Source organism: Manacus candei, unplaced genomic scaffold, assembly GCF_025592945.1.
Source record: "Manacus candei isolate 608988 ecotype Guabito, Panama unplaced genomic scaffold, ASM2559294v1 h1tg000049l, whole genome shotgun sequence".
Taxonomy (NCBI): domain Eukaryota; kingdom Metazoa; phylum Chordata; class Aves; order Passeriformes; family Pipridae; genus Manacus; species Manacus candei.
In genome coordinates, this window is record NW_026138097.1 from 20316653 (window position 1) to 20338966 (window position 22314).

At 37.1% G+C, this 22314-nt stretch overlaps 1 protein-coding gene across 2 annotated transcripts in view; it reads left to right on the top strand.

The window, feature by feature from the left end:
* Positions 1-22314, top strand: part of DROSHA (drosha ribonuclease III) — a 70583-nt gene that overhangs the window by 14598 nt on the left and 33671 nt on the right. For both annotated transcript variants that reach the window (XM_051799382.1, XM_051799381.1), the window contains 9 exons: positions 810-896; positions 1004-1090; positions 1881-1952; positions 3499-3580; positions 4799-4873; positions 8293-8462; positions 13065-13189; positions 16353-16452; positions 19334-19441. In XM_051799382.1, the coding sequence (XP_051655342.1) occupies positions 810-896; positions 1004-1090; positions 1881-1952; positions 3499-3580; positions 4799-4873; positions 8293-8462; positions 13065-13189; positions 16353-16452; positions 19334-19441 (906 nt within the window). The remainder of the gene's footprint in view (positions 1-809; positions 897-1003; positions 1091-1880; positions 1953-3498; positions 3581-4798; positions 4874-8292; positions 8463-13064; positions 13190-16352; positions 16453-19333; positions 19442-22314) is intronic.

Below are 22314 nucleotides of genomic sequence, written 5' to 3' on the forward strand. Positions count from 1 at the left end.
TCAGGCTAACTTTTGTAGCACTGTTTAGAGTAGTACCCTGCTCACTGCAGTGGTTTTGTTTTTTTTTTTCCTATGCAGACAGATGTATTCTGAACAGGCTGGTGACAGCCTCCATACTGCAACAAAATGGATGTAGGGCATATGAAAAACGGTTTTTGTCTGACTGTTGAGGAGTTTTAGGTCTTTACACAGAACTGCTTCAGAAAAAGTCAGGAAACAAGAATCTCGGGTGTCTGGTGTTGCACCAGAGTGCATGGAGAGCTGGCTACCTTTGTACCTTATAGTCAGGCATGACAAGCTGGGAAACAGAGCGGGGTTACTGGAGCTGCCTCTGTGGTGATAGAGTAGTCCCTTCTCTTCAGGTCTCAGATTTACCCCAAGCAGATGAGCTGATACCTGTCTGTTTTGATAATGTACCTTAAGACCTTACCATGTGAAGTCCAGGTTCCTCTGTAAACTTTTAAAAATATGTTTCCTGCAACAAATTTGTACAGAAGAGGAAATTAGCCTGGCTTGTAAACAACTAACTGCGGTGTGTAAGAAAGGTGGAGAGTCAAATGGAAAATGAACAAAATACAGCAATATTTTTCACCTTTTTTTGCCTTTGAGTAGCATTAAAAGTATTTCTGAAAGTGAAAGTGTAGATAAGGCCACACTTTCCCTCTCCCCAGAACGATTAATTATGACTACCTGCTTTTATTTAATTTTTCCTAATTCATATTTCATGGCTATTAGAAATGCTTTATTCTCTCTTTTAATCTAAATTTGCCTTGACTCTACATATAGTTCTACTTATCTCTTTCTTTAAGCCCATTAAACCGTGTCGCCCCATGACCAATAATGCTGGAAGACTATACCACTACCGAATTACTGTGTCGCCTCCCACAAACTTCTTAGTAAGTACTTCATAAATAATTCTAACTAGGACTCTAATTTTGTTTTCAGTGACAAAAGTAGTAGTACTTCTTGCTTACTCTGTGGTGGTTTTGTTTGCTTTTTTAAGACAGACAGACCTACTGTTATTGAGTATGATGACCATGAATATATCTTTGAAGGGTTCTCAATGTTTGCACATGCTCCACTAACAAACGTAAGTATGTTCATTGCTACGTCTTGGGGTTTGTTTAGAAGGTATACTATTTCTGCCCTGAAGCCAAACTTCTCTAAAACAGCAATACATGTATGTTACGAACACCTTGCCAGCACTGTGTGGACAGGAGAAAGACAGTTCTGCTAGTGGGTCTCAGGTTTTGTCTTGACTAATTGTGGTAAGCAACATCTTCAAACTGTGACCACAAAGAAACCTTCTTCAAAGATGAAAAAAAGGAATTAGATGTTTGTCTTTCTAGTTAGTTGAATGAACTTCTCAGAGTACTTATTGGATGAAACTGGTATAAACCTGTAAGTTTATCCTGAAGTTCTTATGTGGTGTTGCTTTAAAACCACATTTTAAGACAGTATAGCTAACAGAATTGGCAGTGTGCTAAAAACATCTTGCTTTCAGACCACTGTATCAATCTGACTTGTTGTGTCACCAACAACAAATTCACTTCCAAATATACAAGTGAGAAGATACAGGTTTACTGAGGTTTACGGGTTTACTTTTGCTTCTGAAGAAAATTTCATTTCCAGTAGATGGCAATATTTAACCTTCCTTTACCATCCCTCCTGTCAGCATTGCGCTATTACCGAGGTGGAGGTTAGAACTGGTGCTTCCTTCACACATGCTTGTGTCCCTGTCTCTTTGCACGATCCTCCAGAGTAGGTGTTTTAGTAAGTGCCCTTTTCAGTAGACAGTAATTCCTTTGCATACAAAATTGTATTAACTATATATTTGATGCTGTATAGTTCTTCATGCTGAATTTCTATTTTCCTTCCAGATTCCTCTGTGTAAAGTAATCAGATTTAACATTGACTATACAATTCACTTTATTGAGGAGATGATGCCTGAGGTAAGAAGGATAATTAGTCTAAAAGTTAGAGTGGGTTAAGAATTGTTGATGTGCTTAATGGATTAAACTTTTCAGTATCCCAACTTGTGAAGTCTCTAAGAGACTGATTGAGTTCTGAGTTAATGGCTGAAGAGGAACTTGCACTCACAGGTACTAGTGTAAATCCATCTACCTAGGCTATCATATATCGAAATCAAATAGTAAGAAGTGCTTATATCCATAGGTTCCTTTCATTTTAAGTTATATACAATATATGTCAGGTACTCTTATTTGTAAGCTGAGGTAGGTATTAGCCTTCTCTTACGGATGACAAAAATAAGGCATATGTGGAGGTACCTGTTTGCCAGGACAACATAAGTCAGTGGCAGAGCTGAAACTTAATTGTAAGTTTGAAGCTCTGAAGATTGCTTATCAGTACTTAATATAAGCTGTTGCCAAAACAAATTTCCTGTGGATACAAACAAAGCACATTCAGTTCATAATCTGTTTATGGTGGGTTTTTCTATCACAAACTAATCCCTGGTGAAGCCAGTTTGTGAAGTAAATTGCTACTGTGGAACAGCGTGTGTAGGTACAGAAACACCCCTGCATATTAACTACAAAGATAGGATCGGTGTTTAATTTAGTCACATATATTTGCATTTTTCTTTCTAGTTATCTCTTTTCTGTTGCTCAGCAGCATCTAAATATATGCAACAGCCCTGAAATTCCTCAGAAAGAATAATGTGATCAAAGCAATTCATTTCTTGTTAGGGAATCTGCCGTGTTCTTTGCAAATCTTGATCTGAAACAACAAATGGCCACCAAGCGAAATAGGGAAGTGACCGTTTTGGGGACTTCTGGTCAAATGGCTACAGTGTTATTCGTGGACCATCTGTACTGATGATTTCTTGTGAGAGAGATTGTGGTGTTGGGTTTGAAATTTATGGCTGATATTATACATGCACAATTTATATCAACCCAGCCTGACTTCGTTTGTTCAGGAAGGTTTATAAGTTCTTTCACTGGACTAGCCTACTTGATGAAAAGAATGGGGGTTTTTTTAGCCCTTTCATCTTTTTTCCTTCTCTTCTGTTGGCTGTTGAGGTCATAATCCTCAATTTGTGTTGCACTGATATGTTGCTATGGAAGTGGTAATGATACCACAGGTGATGATTTATAAACTTTTAAATGAGTATGTAGGAAAAATGAATTATGAAAAAGATACTTCTTGGAAATATGTCATCTGCTTAGCTTGCTCAGGTGAAAATGGTTTTAGTGCTTGGCACATTATTGCAGATTTATAACTTCTGCCTCAAGTGTTGATTTGAGCATTCAGTAAAGAGTCTTCAATACCATTCTTTCTTGACAATGCTTTCTGAAGAGACCACTGTGCTATGTTACAGTAGATGATCACAGAGATATCAATACTGTTTCCAAAACCCAGTATCTAATGGTTGGCAAATATGAAGACACTGGGGTTTTTTACTGTTCTATTTATACATGAGTGGCATTATTTGTATTACAGTATTATATAATTATAATTTTGGTTTATTTGTTTTTCCAGAATTTTTGTGTGAGAGGTCTTGAGCTGTTCTCTTCATATCTATTCAAAGATATTTTGGAGCTGTATGACTGGAATCTTAAAGGTAACTTTGCCTTTGAAAGGGTCCTCAAAATAGCAATGTAAATGCAGTTTTATTTGAGAGGGACAAACACTTTATTGTTCAGGAAGATGAAATATATTAGAGTTCAATAGTGTGAACTCTTTAGCAATGAAAATGCACAAACTTGGCTCTGTATTCTCACAGATAAACTAAATTTCTGCTTTAATCCAAAACTGTTCTTTTTAATCAAACAGTAAATATTACGGTACATTTAATATTTCAGAGTATCATAGGCATGGTGTTTTGAAAGCCAAAGTGTCAAGTCAACTATTCTCTTATTTTTACAAGCTAACAAACAAGTTACTCATACCATATTTCTCTACAGTCGACTTACAAAGCAGTGTCATACAGACAGCTGTGGAGGGATAACGTATCATTAGAGCTGAATGTTTTTTGACTTGACAAGATGAAAATACTTGTTTCTGTGAAGACTGCAGCAAAGGAGAATTTTGTGGATGATACTTCCCATGGTCTTAAAGAAAAAGGAATGTATCAAAGGAATTATATTTCAGTATCTGTAGGTCTTAGTATCTTGACTTTGTGGAGATGCACTCTACACTCACTGCAGTTAAGCAGAGGAGCACTCAGGTTTAATACGTTTTGTGTAGTCTTTGGTGTGATGCTAAATATCACACCTATATAACCTGGTATTTTAATATCAGTTTATCAGGTTGTCTTTCATATCACCACTTCTGATAGTTCTTTTTTAACACTAGGTACTTACTGGTTTAGTTTTTGTTTTTATGTAAAGCTTTATGTGATGAATAGGAAATGAAAAATACCCGCACAAAATAGTACCATGGAAATTTTCTTTGTTATTGTAAACAAAAACACTCTGCTAATTGGGAGGAGCTAATAAACCAGTGCTTGTATCTGTAAGGCGTAAGTGAAATAATTAATTGATTATATAAACCAGTCTTTTTGTATTACTGTTTTACATAAAAGTACTGGGGGTTTTATTTGGTTCTTTTTATTTTGAAATTATTGTAGATTTCTTTTAAATTGTCCATGTGAAAGCTTTCACTGCAAGTTCTCTCTGTTCCTTTCTGCTGTGTGTTTCGTTACATTTCGAATTGTGACTGGGGCCCTATCAAATGTAATCACCGTTCAATGATTTCGTTTGCAGCAAAGTTGCTCTTTTTCTTCTTTGGCAAATATGTTGCTGTTCATAAATTTTCTGTATTTTTTTTCATATTTAAGGTCCTTCACTTGAAAATGATTCTGTTTCCTGTCCCAGATATCACTTCATGCCACGATTTGTGAGATTTCTTCCAGGTAATGTTTGTATTACATAGCTTTATAGAAATTAGATTTAAAAAACCTTCCAAAAAACTCCCCCGAAAAAAAACCTCTACAAAAAAAACCCCTTATTGCAAGTCCCACGGTTCAGTCAGCGCAGAGATCTGGCTCTTCTACCTGAAGTCTTTAGTGCAATACTCCCGGGCACATGGCCTGATTCTTGGGTATGGTCCTGTGCAGGGCTGGGAATTGGACTGCATGATCCTTGTGGGTCCCTTCCAGCTCACCATATTCTGCAATTCTGTGCTTGCTGGCAGTGTGGATGGTTTACTCAGAACTGGAATTCAGATGGGCAGGCTAAGTCTCGCTTCCAGCTTTCATTTCTGTTGTCATTTTAGGCAGTGCTGGGTCATCCTTGTCCTGCTCTGTGGTGGAGCTGTGGCATTTGAGGAGTGCTGTTACCTGATCTCGCCTATTTCATGTCCTCTGTCCTCTTCAGGGTGTGATTATGTTAAAAATCTTGATGTGCAATTTTGAGGGTCAGCACGATTGGCACCCCTGAGCACATGTTTTTCTGATTGTTTCTTTATCTTAATGCAAGCTGAGACCTTGTAGCAAAATCGTGAAAGACAAAACCCACTGTTCCAGTACAATTCAACCCAGCCTGCCATCCAATGACGAGCTTCAGTGTGGAGCTCATTTTGAGTGAACAGCTTTTGTAGACATGTAACACATCCTAAGATACTAGGACAGACTTTCAGTTGATATAAATGTCACGGCTCATTTGAAAATGTGTCCTGCTGTGGTCCTGCCAGTGATTACTCCAGAAGGGTTGCGTGGACAAAAGGATGTGTTTCAGCTGCTGGACTGAGGGTGCACATGAAACATGGAACAATATTCATCAAGAGGGCTGTGGCCTGGAGGTGCTCTGTGCTCTGTGCTTTGAAATTTAGTTGGGATATTAATTATAGCTGCAGCAAAATGAGGTTTGGCTCGTTACCATAGAGAGTACTGATGGTTAGATGACTATATTTCTAATTGTTGTTCCTTCCTGGATACACAGCACTGTTCAATCAGAAGCAGAGCTCTGAGGCTTGCTAGCAAACATTGATTTGGTTTTGCTGAAGCAATTTACAAAATAAGCTATCAAGCCACATGTGGCTGATTAACTTGACCTCATCAAAAGATGAGAACAAGTTTGACCTGCCTGGTTTGTGTAGCTTGAGGGTGTTTTCCTGTTCAGGGTTTTTATATTCTGATTCTTCTTTTTTTATTTTAATTTAGAAGTCAGCTCTTTCTGTGCTGTTGGATTGTTTAGTGATAGAGAGAGATAAGTCTCTATAACATGTTATTCCTGTGTGCTGCTTCTTCTTTAAGGTTCCCAGCCTTCTAACTCTTTTTAAAAATGTCTTTTTTCTGATATTTCTGCATATATAATTGCCTTTTAGCATCTTTTTGACAGGTATTTTTTAATCAAGTTTTCATTTTTTATTGATTATTTTTTTTGAGATATCCTTGGAGATTTTTAATTTTTAGATAGTGGGAATCTATTTTCTTCAGCTATGTTTGCAGAACATGTCTTATGTCTAATCAAAGAATATGTTGGTGCATCAGATCTCCACACATCCATCAGCTGTCTCTGTAAAGATAGAAATGAATTGCTGATATCCTATCCCCTCTACTTTCTTTCTTTCTTTCTTATTTTTCCAACATGGTCTAAAAATAATGAGGTTGGGGATGTCAGGTTTTTTGTGTGGATTTACTTAGAGACAGGCCTTGGGGGGTAGCTCTGAGCTTCGAGCTAGACGTACCAGGTGTACTGAGTGTCAGAGATGCATAGCATGTGGAATAGTTGCTGTATTGTATTCATTGTCATAGGTTTTTATGTTGATAAATATAGTCAGAGAGTTAAAGACTGAAAAAACACATTTGAGGTCCCAAGTACTGCATGTTCTGACCCAGAAAGGGTCTCCAGCTTTGACGATCTATAGCAACCCGTACCTTTCTGTACACGTCTTCAGAGGGTAAGGATACACTTTGATTTTAATGATTGTTGGATGTGGGCTACCTCTTGCATAACAGTATAATCTAGTTTGTTGACAAAGAAAAACAAGTCTAGTAAATGGAGTCCCCCTTTAATTTGAAGGAAAATTTTGCACATTTAAAAATCTGTCCCTGTAGCTATTTAGAAGTATTTTCTATTTCCAGTGAGACTTGTGGTATATTTTCCCCATTTAAGATTCCCTCTTGGAGTTTAAGTGAGTTGACTGTTCTAAGAGGCCAGGTTACACCATTCCCTTTCATCTTTTCTCTATGATAGTGCTGTAGTCCCAGCTGAAGTAAGAGAAGTGCTTGTTCCTTTGCGTGTCTTGTAGAGGACATCATCTTACACAGCACTGCTGTTATGCAGCAGTTCTGCAAGGATTTTCCAGTGTGCCTGGCATCATATTCCTTGTACTGTGGCATCATCCCCCATATTGCTCTAAGGCTTCAGCATTACTTTTTTGTGAGTGTAGTGATAGAAAGAATATACTCAATGGCAGGACCAGAGTGTTTCTACTTCCTGAGGAACTAAATCAGCGTTCATGCTCTGTGGGGATGAAACTTGAAGATTCCTCCATACCTACAGATTAATACCCTGTTATTGAAGGAGGGAATTGGAGAGATGTATGTCAAGATTAAAGCATTTTAGTAACATGTAGTATCTTTTTACTCGTGTGAGTGGACATACTGAAGTTGAATAGTCGTGTCTTCTGAGTGGTGGTGATCTGTCAGAACCATCACTTGTCTTTCCTGTTTGCATATTCACATCTGTAGCTGGCAACCTGAAGCCAGTCAGATTATACTGTCTTCTTTTGTTACAAGCAACCTTTACTGTGCATTTTTCCTGAAGTCTTAGAAGTAATTTTCACATACCCTTGATTCATTTAGTGACAGGAGACAGCATGAGGCTCTTTAGCCTTCATTACTGCAGTTACAGCATGTAAGCAGTACAGATGATTTTAAAGTGCAGGGATAGCTTTCTACATTCATCCAGAAGTATCCCGTAAAATTTTGAGTGTCTTAAAAAAAGCTGCATAACGCCTAAGGGCTTTTTAACTACTGTTGTAAAAAGAATGATAAAATCGTGAAAAGGAAGATATAACTGGACAACGTAACTGATTGTTCTGCCTACTCACTTTAAAGTTTTGTTAGGCAAGTTAGAAACTTTAGCTTTACAGTACAATAAAACTGTTACTCTGGCTACCATTACTGTTACTGCTTTAGTTTAGCCAAGTGTTTATGCATGTGCGGTATTCATCAATAAAACATTTGCCATCATATTTGTCAGATCACTTAAGCATTTTGCATTTTATTTTGCTCATGCAAATAATTTGTGTTCTGCATATTGTGTCTTATGGTCATGCTTTTAGAGTGGATCTCTGAAATGTATTTTATTTATTTATGGTTTTAAGATGGAGGAAAAGAAGTACTGTCAATGCATCAGATTCTTCTGTACTTGTTACGATGCAGTAAAGCTCTGGTGCCTGAAGAGGAGATTGCCAACATGCTTCAGTGGGAAGAACTGGAATGGCAGAAATATGCAGAAGAATGCAAAGGGATGATTGTTACCAGCCCTGGCATGGTAAAGCGAATAATTATCATTTATGAGCAATCCAATGACATGTACATGTCTTGTTTCAGACAGTTTGTTACAGGCTAAATTGAAAAGGGAAAAGATGACCAGTGGCAGTTGCAGATTGCTATAGGAATAGCTTATTGCCTTGTTCCAACCCTGAGAAGACTTATATCCTCTGCTGCTCTACTGAAGGGTGGATTTCCAGAGGGGTGCTTTTTCAATGTGCATGTTAAAAGGAATGGCAATATTTTATGTGTGTAAAACTTTCCTATTTTCTCAGGCAGTCTTATTGTTCGTGATTTCGTTCTCTTTTCCCTGACACAGGACCACAGAAATAATAACTATTTACTATTTACTTTCCTCTTTCTGTTTTGACCCCCTATTGACAGCTCTATTTAATATGTGCTGTTCAAATAATGCCCTGAATATGGAAGAAGTGTTTTTCTGCCTACATAGTTTTTTCAACATTGTTTCTGTGTTGCTCTCACTCACACTGAGGAATTTTGTGTACGTTAATTAATGCATGTATTAATTTTCAGTGCATAGTTTGAAACCCCTATGGCCTTATTATTTTTGGAACAATTAGTATTTTAAAGCATGTGTTCTCTGAATACAACTCCTTTCAAATCTGGCGTTAATGTGAATTCAGCCCGTTTTTCTGACTTTCACCGTTAAGGAATGTGGGTCACAAGAATAGATGAACGTCCTGCATTCAGGACCCATGGGCTGCAGGGTTCTATTTGCGTGGTTTGGTCGGTATCGCAGAGTGGTGTCTTGGTAGTGGAGATGTGTTTTGGACCTAATATGCAGCATTCTCATTTGTAATATCTTTCTTTTTCTGACTTCATTTTCCTCCTTTGCTCGTAGTTCAACTTCTTAGTTTCTGAAGAAAAAGTGTGTCTTGATATCACGCCTAAGGAGAGATTTTGTTTGTCAACCAAAAAACCTGTCCCCACATTGCAGCAAAGGCAACCTACTAAATATTCTTTTCCAGCTCATATTTTTAAGTATGGCAGCATTACATCTAGTAAATTACTCGATAAGGTAATAATAAGTAACATGGACAGGATAATTTTTCCCTTGATCTCACTCTGAGTGCTTTTGTTCTGGCTAAAACTCTCTAGAAGTTTCTAAAAAAGAAAATAGGACTGTTTCTGGGAACATGAAATACAAAAATACACGTGAACTCTTACTGTGGAAAAATCTACCTCATCTGCTTCAAATGAGTGCTAAACCAGGATGCCATAATAGAAATTGTTAGACAACCTTAACAGCCTTAACTTGTCTGTGGTTTCTGCGGTACAAGGTACATGCTAGTCCACAAATTGTCAACGTCTGAATGGTATACACTGACATAACTTCAGTGATTTTGCTGAAGATATGCTGATTTCAGCTATCTGACAACTTGCTTTTTTGTTTAGCATGAAGGAATGCATATATGCTTGTTCCTTGTGTCACTGAACTGTAAATGTCTGTATTATACACAAGTTAGTGCTCTTTGTGAGTGGGATTGTTAATATTGAGATTTTGTGTGATTTTTTTTTACTGGCAAACTTTGCATTCTATGAGGCAATATGTTTAGAGATGCATGTGGACATCAAAATATGTAAGCATAAAAGAAATATGTAGCACTTTGAAATGTCATGTTATAATGGCATCATTAGAACATGTTTTTTCTTTCAAGATTGCAATGATTTTCTTCTTAGTTTGTGGATTTTTCTTGTACATTGCTGTACTATTGTATTGAACAAGGGAAAAACAGTGTGAAAGTATTATCTGTGCATTTTACAACATTAGAAGATAAAACAGTTCTGTTGGAAAGACAATGTGAAACTGTTTTAGAAAATGACAGGTCTTCAATTCAATTTTATCCACTTGACACAACAAAGTAAACCCACTAAATTTTATTTTACTCTTTTCTTCCACAACATCTCTTCAGAAATAATAATTCCTCTTGTGATCAAATCTAGGTTTTATATACATATGTATTTTAATTTTTTTAAATGCTAGGTGTATATATATGCATGATGGAGGAGGGGAAAAAAAACTTCAATAGGCAGATAAATCCCACTTAAACAATGAACAATAGTTCAGCATTATTTAAAACTATGTAATTTATTCATGATGTTTCATTAGTTCGATGAAACTTTGTGTTGGAATAGATTTAAAAGTTCACAAATTTTAGTCATCTTTTAATACTTCACTCCTCCTAAAGTATTGCTGATATTTTCTCTAGTACATATATATATGTATTTTAAGATACTTCTGTAATACATCTGCATGCTATCTCATTATGTGTTCTAATGTCAGCATTAGATTGGTTGATGAGATTTGGAGTAGGAAACAACAGACCTCTATTCTGTTAGAATTTCTTTGGGTTTGATGTGATTTTAAAGGCAAGGTTGTCATTATTAAATGGTCTATCGCAGCACTTCTAAAAGAATACAGGGATAAAACTCTGAAAGAGTATAATCTAATTTGCTTCCATCCTGTGTGCTGGTGCGCCTGTTTATACTCTGTGTTTCTGTGCATTGCTGTTTGTTCATTTAACGTTCAGAAATGGCACCAGAGAGGAGGCTGGTGTTCATCATGAAATGAAAAGGCATAGCCCAGCTACCCCCCTCTCATAACTGTCAGTGAGGGAGCAATTGTGATTAGGTCTTGGAGAACTTCTTTTGTCCTGGTTGTTATCAGCCACCTGTGAACAGCTGTGTAACTGGGTGGTGAAACTGAAGGTAGTGTCATACAAATAAACAGGAGTCTGGTTTTGAGTGGTCCTGAGATCATATGTTTAATACAGACCCTGCTATAGGCATACCGAAGGCTCTCTTTTTCCCATTTTTGTGGATCACATTACTTCTATTGAAGTGCCTAAAATGGGAAACATTTGAATAGAAAAATATTGTCTGTAATTTTTAAAAAGGCATTGATTATAATTGGCGTATTGAGTATAATTATTGTTTCATATTTTGTTAATCATATTTTGGCTATCAGAGGAATGGTGTATCAAGGCTGCTTTTTTAAGGAGGGCAGGGATGGCAGAAATTCTCATTTTTAATGTTAAGAGTGGGGAGAACCAACAAACAACTTATGAGAAGACATGAACTTTTCAAATGGGCATTCTGCAAACCCCACAAAGGCATATAAATTTCAGCTCTGGTTCAAGGAACAACATTCTGTCTGCTACAAATCCTTCCCATGTTTTTCTTTAGGTATTTTTGTTCTAATCCCTTTTTCTAAGAAGTACTGTGAGGAAAACCTTTTCTCTTATTTATTTTTCTTTTCTTTTTTTTTTTTTTTTTTTTTGGTAAACCTGACAGCTTTAACTAAGGTAGTTAAATTTTAACTAAATTTTTTTCAACCTAATTTTTGGCTGGGGAGATGTAACTTTATGTTCAGTCATCTTATCCAAAGGGAAGCTGAGAAGTATTTTTCCCTTGGAAAATATTTCTATATTTGAAAGGCAAATTTTTAAGTAAGTTTTTGTTTTTCTAGAATATATTAGAATTATGGCCACCTGATGAGGCTGACCTTTATATATAGAATTGGATTTGCTTATCCATGCAGAAAATTATTCCTGTGAACAGTTCTACCAAGGTGCTTTGAAGGGTGAAAGCTTTGTTCTTGACACAGTTTTTATTGTTTTGTGAAGAGAATGGCGGGAGCTGTTTCTCTAACACTGAAACTCATCTTTGAGCAATTCACAGTGCTAAATGAGAAGTTTTGAGATGCAGGTAACTAGAAGTAATGCCCTCTTTCTGAAACCTAAGACAAGCAAAATATACTGGCCTCATCCAGCTGATTGCAAAGAGGGGAGTAAGCAGGCACATAACAAAGCAGCTTGACAGGTAATGGAGATGATGTTTATTTGGAGACAAACTGCACCTTCAGATGAGTTTTTAAACATGTTAGATCAAGAGCTCTGTAAGCAGCATGTCTGCTACAGCGATGCGCAATTACTTATTTTCTGCGTTTAGAGAGCTGAAGCATAAGTTGCCTCCTTTTACACTGTCCATTTTAACAATAAAAAGAACTTCTGTTTTGATCTGTAAAAGGGGCAAAAGTCTCCCCATTATACAAGACTGTCTTCCTCATTGTACATATCAACCCAGGAGCCTTTTCTAAGAGTAGCATGACACAATTTTTTTTTGATGCTGTTTAGTCAGTGTGATTGAATGGACCTTGATAGTGCCTTCATTTGCTTTGGGAAAGGAGGAACAGAACTAAAATTAGAGAGGTAACCTGATCTTAACAAACTGCTCAGGCACATGGGAGGTTGGATGCCAGAATGCTAATCCTGATTTTTATTTCTGGTGTGATGCTTGACCAGAGAAAGTTGTTTTACGTTCTTGGAAATAGTCAAACTGCAAATTTCCAGACTTGTAAAATTAAAATGCGCTTTTATTTTCTCTTTAAGTGTTAGTCAAGTAGCTTTATTTCAGTCATTGTAGTTGCCAAATGTTTATTACAGTATTAATTGTTAGTTCATTTACATCTTATTAAGCTTGGAATATTGCTGTGTCATGGTTCCTGGGTAGTGTGGGCTAGAGGCAAAAAATTTTCCATGAAGCTGTTGTCAATTAGTTGTATTTTGTGTTTTTCTCCTAGAAACCCAGCTCAGTTCGTATTGATCAACTGGACCGTGAACAGTTCAATCCTGATGTAATTACTTTCCCTATTATTGTGCACTTTGGGATACGACCTGCTCAACTCAGTTATGCTGGAGATCCTCAGTAAGATGCTTTTCCTTCCATCTTTTGTTCAGGAACTCACTACTGTTGTTATTTCTGGCTTAAATAGGGCTTGTTTATGTGCTTAATTGAGCCTGATATAAAGCTTAGTGCTTATGACATTGGACACAAACTCTTGTAAATTAGAGAATATAAGCTATAACTTTTTTCTGGCATAGTTCAGAATATGCTGAATTATGCATGCATGTGCAGTATGAAATTTCTTAACCTGAGAACATCTGTGTCAGATGAAAAGTTCCTCAAGCTCCTCCTCTGAGAGGCCAGTGGCAGGTTTTAAGAGAGAGAACAGCGAAACAGGAAAGCACAGAGGGAGAAATACTTACCCAAGCTTCCTAATGTCTGTAGCATACAGACTTCTCAGCTAGAAGATATATTTATGTCATTTTGTTTAACAGCCCTGAGTTCTTTCCTCTTTAAATTTCTCAAATCACTATTTGAATCATTTTATGCTACTGACAGAGAGAAGAGTCTGGGTAATCACTTCCCCAGTACTATTGTACGTCATATGAAAAAGGACTGACTTTTGTTTCAGAGCTGCTACTTAATTGTTTAATTAGATGCACTTCGAGTCTCACATCTAATAAGGAAGAATATAGCCATTTTCTGTTTGCTTTCTTCATGACATTTATGTTTCTTGCATACTACCATATCCTACTTAATCGTCTCTTTCTGTACCTTGAAAGATCAAGTCTACATAGTGTTTCCTAGCCTGGAAGCTGTTGCATCCATGCTACTTTTCTCTGTACCTTCTGTATCCTGATAGATTTTGGGAGGAATGTTGAGAAGGAGCGGAGAGGGAATCAGGACTTCAGGTGGAGCAAGAAATACTGTTTCACTGTGGATTCATAAAGGGATGTACAAGTGACCACTGGATTTTCTTCCCAATTCTTTTTTTTAGCTCTGACAATTTCAGGGAACTCTTCCAATCTTTGGGAAATCTGTTTTCTGCACACTGACAGTATAGAGTCTGTCTCTGGTGTATGTATAGTTAAGGTTGTCTTTTTCCTTGTGCATTTTCCTCTGGTGTCTTTTAAGGATGTTGTATTTCAACTGCAGTTTTGAGGTCCAAACACTCATATGCATATATGACAGTCATATTGTTTTACAACTACTTGCTGAGAATTTTAGATTTAACATGGTAGGAAGTGGGAATAAAGAGTTGTTATCCAGATAAGAACACTTTTCTTTTTTTGCCTTGAGGATGACTTTTATTTCTCTTCATCTTTTAGTTTTCTTGTCCCTCAAAAGGAAATAATTAGACTCAAACATATAAGAATGACCTCTACTTTGATGTTGAATTTATTAGTATTTGTGAAGTTCTAGTACTTTCCATTGAAATCAGTATAAAGATGCAAACATCATTCTTCCCACACTTTTTTATCTTAACTTTCTTTAAAATTTCCTTGTGGGTTTGTTTTTGGTTTGTTGGGGTTTTTTTTCCACCTTAAAGCTGCTTACAGAATGTAGGTATGCTTCTTTTTGTTAAAGTAACAAAGCAGTTTTTGTGAAAGAACTCAGGTGCCATCATAAGTCTCAGCTTTAACTCTGCTGTAAGTGTGAAATTGGTAATACACAGAGGAGATTTTCCTCTAATGTGTCTTTTATGTTTTTCTAATATGCAATTTTTTGGTAATGGTAATATGCTTATTAATTCTCAAACTTAATTGCAATGACAAAGCTTGTTTCACCCTTATCAATACTAACAGAAAAATGTGTATTGTAGATCATGGTTTCAGGTTCTTGTTTTAGGGTTGAAACCTCTTTGTGGCATTTGTTTTTTTCTTTTTGGTTGATTGTTCATGTCCTCACTTTTCTTCTTTGGATGGTGATTTGTCAGAAATAGATGTGCTATCCTGCAAATTGCAAAAGTGCAGAGAACGGAACATGAGAAAAATCTATGGATTGACCATTTCAGATGTGTTCATAGTCTGAAAAAATACCAGCATCTCTAGAGGCAGAAAGTATACATTCAAGCATGCTGCAGAGAAATAGCTATGGAAAAAATGCCAATAGGAAAAGATCTGTTTATCTACCTGTGAATGTGGGATCCTGGGAAGACTGTGAAATAGTAAAAGAGCTGCTGCTTCGTTTGTTGCTAAGCCACTAATGTTAAAAATTCCTAATAAAACCACTGTTCCAAGTTGGTGCTGAGGAGGATCTACTTTTAAATTGCAAATATAAGAAAAAAGATAAATAACTTGGGTAAACTTCCCTCTGTCCTCTAATTCCCTGCTTCCTATTCAAAGTCTGATTATATGGGTTCTCTCGAAAAAACTCTACAGATGTGATATTTTGAAGATAGCATTGTTTCCTAGGGACACAAGGTCCTTGCCATGATTCTCTTGGTTGCTCCTCCCATTGTAACTTTTGAACCTGTTGGTCAATTGCAGCTAAATACAATGGTGGGATGTGGGATGTTGTCTACAAATGGAGTAAGTTTCGTGTAAGCTTGTGCTAGATTGCTGAAAGACTCTCACCGAGAAAAAAGTTCTATTATTGAGACTCGTGTAATTGGACATCCTCAAAATAAGAAAATACTAGATGGTTGGAGGAAACCAGAAACCTTAAGTATGTGCTAACCACAGAGAAAACTTGAATTGCTGTTTCCATTCAGCACAAACCCATAGGGAACGAAACTTTCATTTCGCTGTTCACAGAATAACTTAATGTTGTGCATGACTTGTAGACCTCTTCCTCATGTTTGAGGAAATATAAGGACAGACACTTCCTGGGAAAGGTTACTACTGCTTTTCAGTGAGGGATAGTCAAACCATGTGGAGAAGAGGGAGTTTTCACCTGCTTGAATTGATTTGTTATATTGCGAGCAAGTCTTTTCAGCATGAGGAGGTGGCCCTTTGGAGAGGATTGGCAGATATCTGGGAGACCTGGGATCTGCCTTGAGCTTTGCTGTTCTTTACCTCACACTGCACACTACTTTGTTCACCCTGCTGGAGCAACTGCAGGGTCACTGTCACCTCTCTTAGAAAATGCTTTGGGATTATTTTTATTCTGGAGCAAAAAGATGCTTGTATACAGTCTGTGTACATTGTGTGCATTATTAACAGCTGGTGTGTTCATAATGACAAACAGTGAGAGACTTCCGTTGTATTGACCAAAATATTTGTTTTCTGATTTTGTCGTTCAGATACCAAAAGCTGTGGAAAAGTTATGTGAAGCTGCGTCACCTACTGGCTAATAGTCCCAAAGTCAAACAGGCTGATAAACAGAAATTATCACAAAGAGAGGTATGCTGGGCCTTCCTAGAATTGATAGTTGAGCACTGTAATTCGGGGTGGAATAAAGCCATGTGACTGCCCTGTTTATGGAAACAATAGAAATCTTTCACAAAAGATTTTCTTTTCAGGCTGTTAACAGAGATTTTATTTTTATCTATACTTGTTATTAGATGGGTTTTTTTCCTTTTTTCAGCTGTCAAACTACTGCAAGTTTTTTACACAATGATAGAAATAATCATTATGGAACCATAATGTCTTTATAGCTGTTGCCATTAATGGTTTCAAGAATTAGCATAGAGAAGGACTTTTTATTTCACAATGTACTTTTAACTGGCTCATAATTTTAGACATTTCTCTTCTGAGATAAGAACTGCCATCCTTGTGTTTGGTTTTAAACCATAATTTATTAGGTAATCTTAGTGACATTGCTTAAGATGTTTGACTTGAAATTGTGTGATTGCTGTGTATTTTTCTCTTTTTTTTTCCCCCACAAAAGTGATGAGCAGTAAGCATTTCCAAAATGCAAACGCTCAACTAATTGGGAATTAAAATCAGAAAAACAAAGACCCCCAAATATAAACTAAAACAGCTCTTAGGTATCTATTTTTTTTAAAATCTTGAACTGAAGCTTTGGTGCCCGTCGATCAGGCACTCTGTAGAGAGTAAAGCGTACATAGAAGAGAAATTAACTTCTTGGGTTAACTGGATGGTATTTAATTAAATGGTGTAGTATTTCTATTTATTGATTAGAAAAACTAATTATTCTTAAAATAATAGACTACCCTGAGTGGGGAAGGATCCATGAGAATCAGGGAGTCTAATTCTTGAGACTTCCCCAGTTTATTGTGTACCTTTGGCTGCAACTGTTTGATACTTTTGACATTGCACCTGATTTCTATTATTGCTGCAAAGTGTAATATGCTGTTGCATGAGCAAGAATCTTAGTTAACATTTCATTCTTGCTGATGTTAAATAAGCCCTTGGCTTCCTTACTCGTAAATAAGAAAAAAACCATAATATTGTGTCTTAACTGTGCTACAGTTGTAAGGGGAAAAAAATTTCATCCCTACAGGAGATGATTTTGTTTGCCACAACTACTCGGAGCAAGTAGAAGGGAAGAGCATTGTTGTGTGGGCATCTTTTCATTAGGGGGTAATGGATGACTCATTTGTAAAATTCTATTGGATTGTTTTTAAGGGAGTGATCATATTTTGCTTCAAAAAATAAAATGTTCTTTTTGTATTTAGGACTTACTGCTGATTTTTGTTTCTAGACTGTATTATCTATGATAACAAGTTTTTCCAGTAGTTTGCCATCAGAGAGGCATACAGGGCTGAAGCAGAAGCTTTATGTGAGGATAACTTATGTATTTTCCAGTGGAAGTGTCAGTAACTCACAAGGAGCTGTAGGACTGTACCTAACTGGTACATGGGCTTTTAAAGATTATGAATCATATATTATGAGCCAGTCAAACTGAAATACAGTTAGGTGTACCAAATACTGTAGCACCTATCTCAGGAAAAACTCAGTGACATAACTTTCAGTAATGCACAAGGGGGTGCAGTGCTGTAAGCATCTCTACTCCCTTTACCGTCAGTCATCCATTACTCTGAGGTTGTGCAATGGTATTATTTGTGACAAGGTCATGCCTGGGGGCTTTGTTCCTCTAACCTAACTTTGAGCGTTTACAGCAGGTGCATAAATTGGGACCTGAAGGCTCACTTTGAAGTCAGTGGAGGGAGAAATGCATTTTGAAGCCATTTATCCCCCTTCATTGAATATAAAAGGAGCCAAGGCTAACCAGCCTCCTACCCTAGACGCCTCTGCACTGAGGTGTCTGAGGTTTGATGAATCTGTGTCTGGACAGATGCACCTCTTGGAACTACTCTGGGAGTCTCTGCAGAACAGAAAACAGAGCCTGTTCCTGCCCAGATATGCTCACAGGCTTCAATGTGGAAGCTGGGGAGAGACAGCTTTAAGCAAGTGCCCTGTAGTGAAAAGGAGAAGGAGAGACGGGATAGGTTGCAGCTTTGAAGAGTTTTATGTTCTGAAGAAGGAAGAGCACTGAGGGAGTCTTTACTGTTAGTTCATGCTGTGTGGAGAGCTTCCAACCCCAGGGCTTTATAGCATTGGAACCAGGAGATCTTGATCCAGGGATGATTTGTTTTATCTGGTTTTCTTTCGTTCCATTGTTACTGAAAAGATTTTCTTTTAATGATTCTGTCAAAATTTTTAATGATACTGACCCTTTCGTAGTTTCTAGAGACAAATAAACTGTTTGCACAACAGCAAACACCAGTGGTCAAGGCAAAACAGATATTTTTTACATATTTTAATTGAAATAATATTGGTAGATTTCATCATCATCATCTCCAAGACCAGTGAATGCTGACCCCTTTTCCAGACTGGGTGTACTAACATTGTTCAACAGAAACTATTGCAAAGTAGTCAAGATCACGAAACCAAGGCCTTTCTTTTGTTTAGTCTGTTTTACTCCTACTGAATGCTTCAAGCCAAGAGTACTCATGGTGATGGACTTGAATGAAGAGGTTGTTTTGTACATGGGATAAATAAGGTGCTTTCATTATAAGCACTTGAACTTTCTTATTTATCATATTGGATGTATGAGTTGGACTGATTTGTTCTGTAATTTGCAGTAAAAAATATAGTAACTCTGTTCTGTTCTTAGTCTACCAAAATCCTCTGTTTACACTGTATTCTAACACCTCTGCCACAGTCTGTGATTAGCATTTAACAGATTTGTATGAGCCTTAGAAACTGCACACTAAAAGTGAACCTTAAATGGGTGTTGTGAGCGCACTCGTGTGCACATTGATACTGCTTTGTTGTAGAAAGTTCTTCATAGGAGTTCTGTTCTCTCCCTGTTTAGGAAGCACTGCAAAAAATTCGTCAGAAGAACACAATGAGACGTGAAGTGACCGTCGAGTTGAGCAGCCAGGGATTCTGGAAAACTGGGATACGCTCTGACGTCTGCCAGGTGACTAAACTGCAGAGATGTCTGGTTTGTTTTCTTTCTTGATAGCTGCCATTTACCTCTTGCAAAGTTTTGCTGCAGTTCTAGACTGAAGAACCAAATGGAAATGAATCAGTAAGTAATGAATCAGCTCAGTAAGATCTGTTGATTTAGGGAACTATTCTAGTGTCCTGTCCACTCCCTTCATACACACAAAAAAAGATATTTTAAAATTTTTATTTGCTTGCCATCGGTTGATTAACACAGGGGAGAGGGGTTAGGAATGTCCAGCTTGAGGCTGGATGTTGAGTCTACTGTGGACCTCTAAGGTATTCTTAATCCACCAACTAGGCTGGTTTTAGATATTTTAATTTTATTGTATTTTTCTATTTAGATAGTTTAAAAAAACCAAGTTTTACACGGAAGCATGAAGAAATATCATTTACTTAAAAGAAAGTTAAAAAACCAAAAACCCACCATAACTAACTTTTGGATTAAAACAGGTAAGCCTCAGTAGAAAGATATCTTTCAGATACTATATTTCATATTCATGACATCTCCAAGGAAAGATCTCCAAGGAGTAGAATATCTGTCAGATCCTATTCTGAAGCAGTTGACAGCCACCAGCTTTGTGAAAAGGAAAAATTATGCAATTTTTATACAATATTGTAATAGTAAAGTTCAAGTAGTTGTAACAGCCAAATAATTATTCTAGATGTATACTTGCATTATTTTTTTAGCTGTTTTTCTGGAGATGTTATTCAAGAATTAAATGTACGCAACTTAATATTAACTTAACAGTGTGAAGTATAAACTTGGAGGGTTGCTAGGCAAAGGTGTAGGTAGAAATCCTGTTGTAAGTCTGATAAGACCAAAGGGGAAATTCTAGAGGGAAAGAAATGCTAATAACTTAAATTGCTTTTTTTCTACCTGAAACGTTTCTTGTGCTTCTACTAGTGCTTCTGAAGTGGAAGAAAGAGGATAGTGGGACAGTATCTTCTCACTTAGCTGAGGAAAATTACAGCCCTTTTCTAATTTTTTGTTGTGAACTGTATCTATTTTTACAGCTTAAGTAAACAGTGTAAATTTCCAATTTAGCTTTGTAACAAGTCTGTGTTACTCGGAATATCTTGTGATTCATCTCTTAATGTCTTGGATATTCCTTTTCGTTTGTTGTTGAAGGACAGCAAAACACCAAAGAATGATGAAAGTAAAGCTGTTTCACAGTTTTTCTGCCCATCTGCAGCCATAACATCTAAATCAGCCAGTTCTGGTATGAAGGTCCTTTGATTTGATTTCTTTGAGAGGCCAAGAGTAGGCAACTGTATGTCTGTGAAATGAAAGATTGCTGCTGTTGCTACATGCTTTTTCCCAGATTAAAGAAGACTAAAACTAAATACGCATAAATCAACTCTGGGGGCAGAGCTAAAGTACAGCAATTTAAAATTACTGCTTTTAAAAGCATTAGAGTTTAGAAGATTGAAAGTCTTCTAAGTCACTCTTGATAGATTATACTTACTCTAAGTTCCACATCGCAGTAATGACACTGGTCTTTGCAGTCTCAGAAATGAACCGCTTGAAAGGGGAGGAAAAATGGTGAGTGGAATGTTCAAAAAAATTTAAAATGTCTGTGTTCTGACAGGCTCACTTGAAGTTACCCAGTAGATCAAGTGCACTATTTGGCCACTAAGCTGGGCAGCACTTATTATAAAGTCTGATAAGATGGGACCATGCTGAGAAGATATCTCCGTCTCCCCACTCCACCCAATTGTTGCTTGTATTGCTGCTGGTATGCTCTCAATAGCAGTGTTAAGTGTTCAGCAGGAACATCATACATTTAAAAATATTTAGGATCACCTGCTTCCTCTTAGTAGCTTCAGATCAGGAGCATCTGCCATCCTGGGGGATGGTAGCACTAGCTGAGGGCACCTGAGAGAGTCTCTGCCTTACCATGTCAGCTACAGCAAGAAAAAGACACCCAGAATATTTAAAATTGTATCTATTTAAAATCAGAAAAGCAATAACCTGTATGTTTATAGCCAGATGCAAGTACCAAGGTTATGGAATAACTCCTGTGGCTATATGGTTTCAGAAGACTCTTTTTAATCACTAGCCAATCTTTAGCCTGATAAAATTTTTAAAAGATATATTTTATTTTCTTCTAAAGACATAAATACATAAAACATCAGAAACGTCAAATAGTTATAATCCAAGATGACAGATATTAATTCAATCAGTCAAGTAGTTAGTGCCATCAAAGTAGCACTTTGTCAATATGATTGCAAGAGTCAAATTAAAGTCCTTCTGTGTGCTCCCAGGGATCTGTCAATTCTTTGTTCACTGCACTAGAGCTGATAGAAGTCTAAAACTTTGTATTTCAGTCCTCAAAGGTAGGACCACATGTATTGCTACAAAGAATGTTAAACCTTTGTTGAGCGACTCTTTCTGTCTAGTACAGTGGAGCATACAGGCGGGGAGGCAGAACTGTCCTGTGAAACAGTTTTGGGTTATTTTGGGGTTTTCCATTAACTCCTTCTCTGAAGGAACACATATAAAGCACACCTTTACAGTTTATATAGCAATAACAGGGAATGTTCTTATAAATTACCCTGAGAAAACTCTAAATTAGTGATGTGGTAACAAAATAAAACTTCATTTACACTTTCTTAGTTTACTTGGAGTGGTTTTGCATTTTTCTGCCTTTCAGGAATCCAGGGAGTCTTTTTCTTGCTTTTATCTGGTTATTTCTATCGAACAGAAACAGACTAGGAGGTGCTGGTTGACAGCTGGCTGAACAGGAGCCAGCAGTGTGCCCAGGTGGCCAAGAAGGCCAATGGCATCCTGGATTGTATCAATAATAATATGGCCAACAGGACCAGGACAGTGATTGTCTCCCT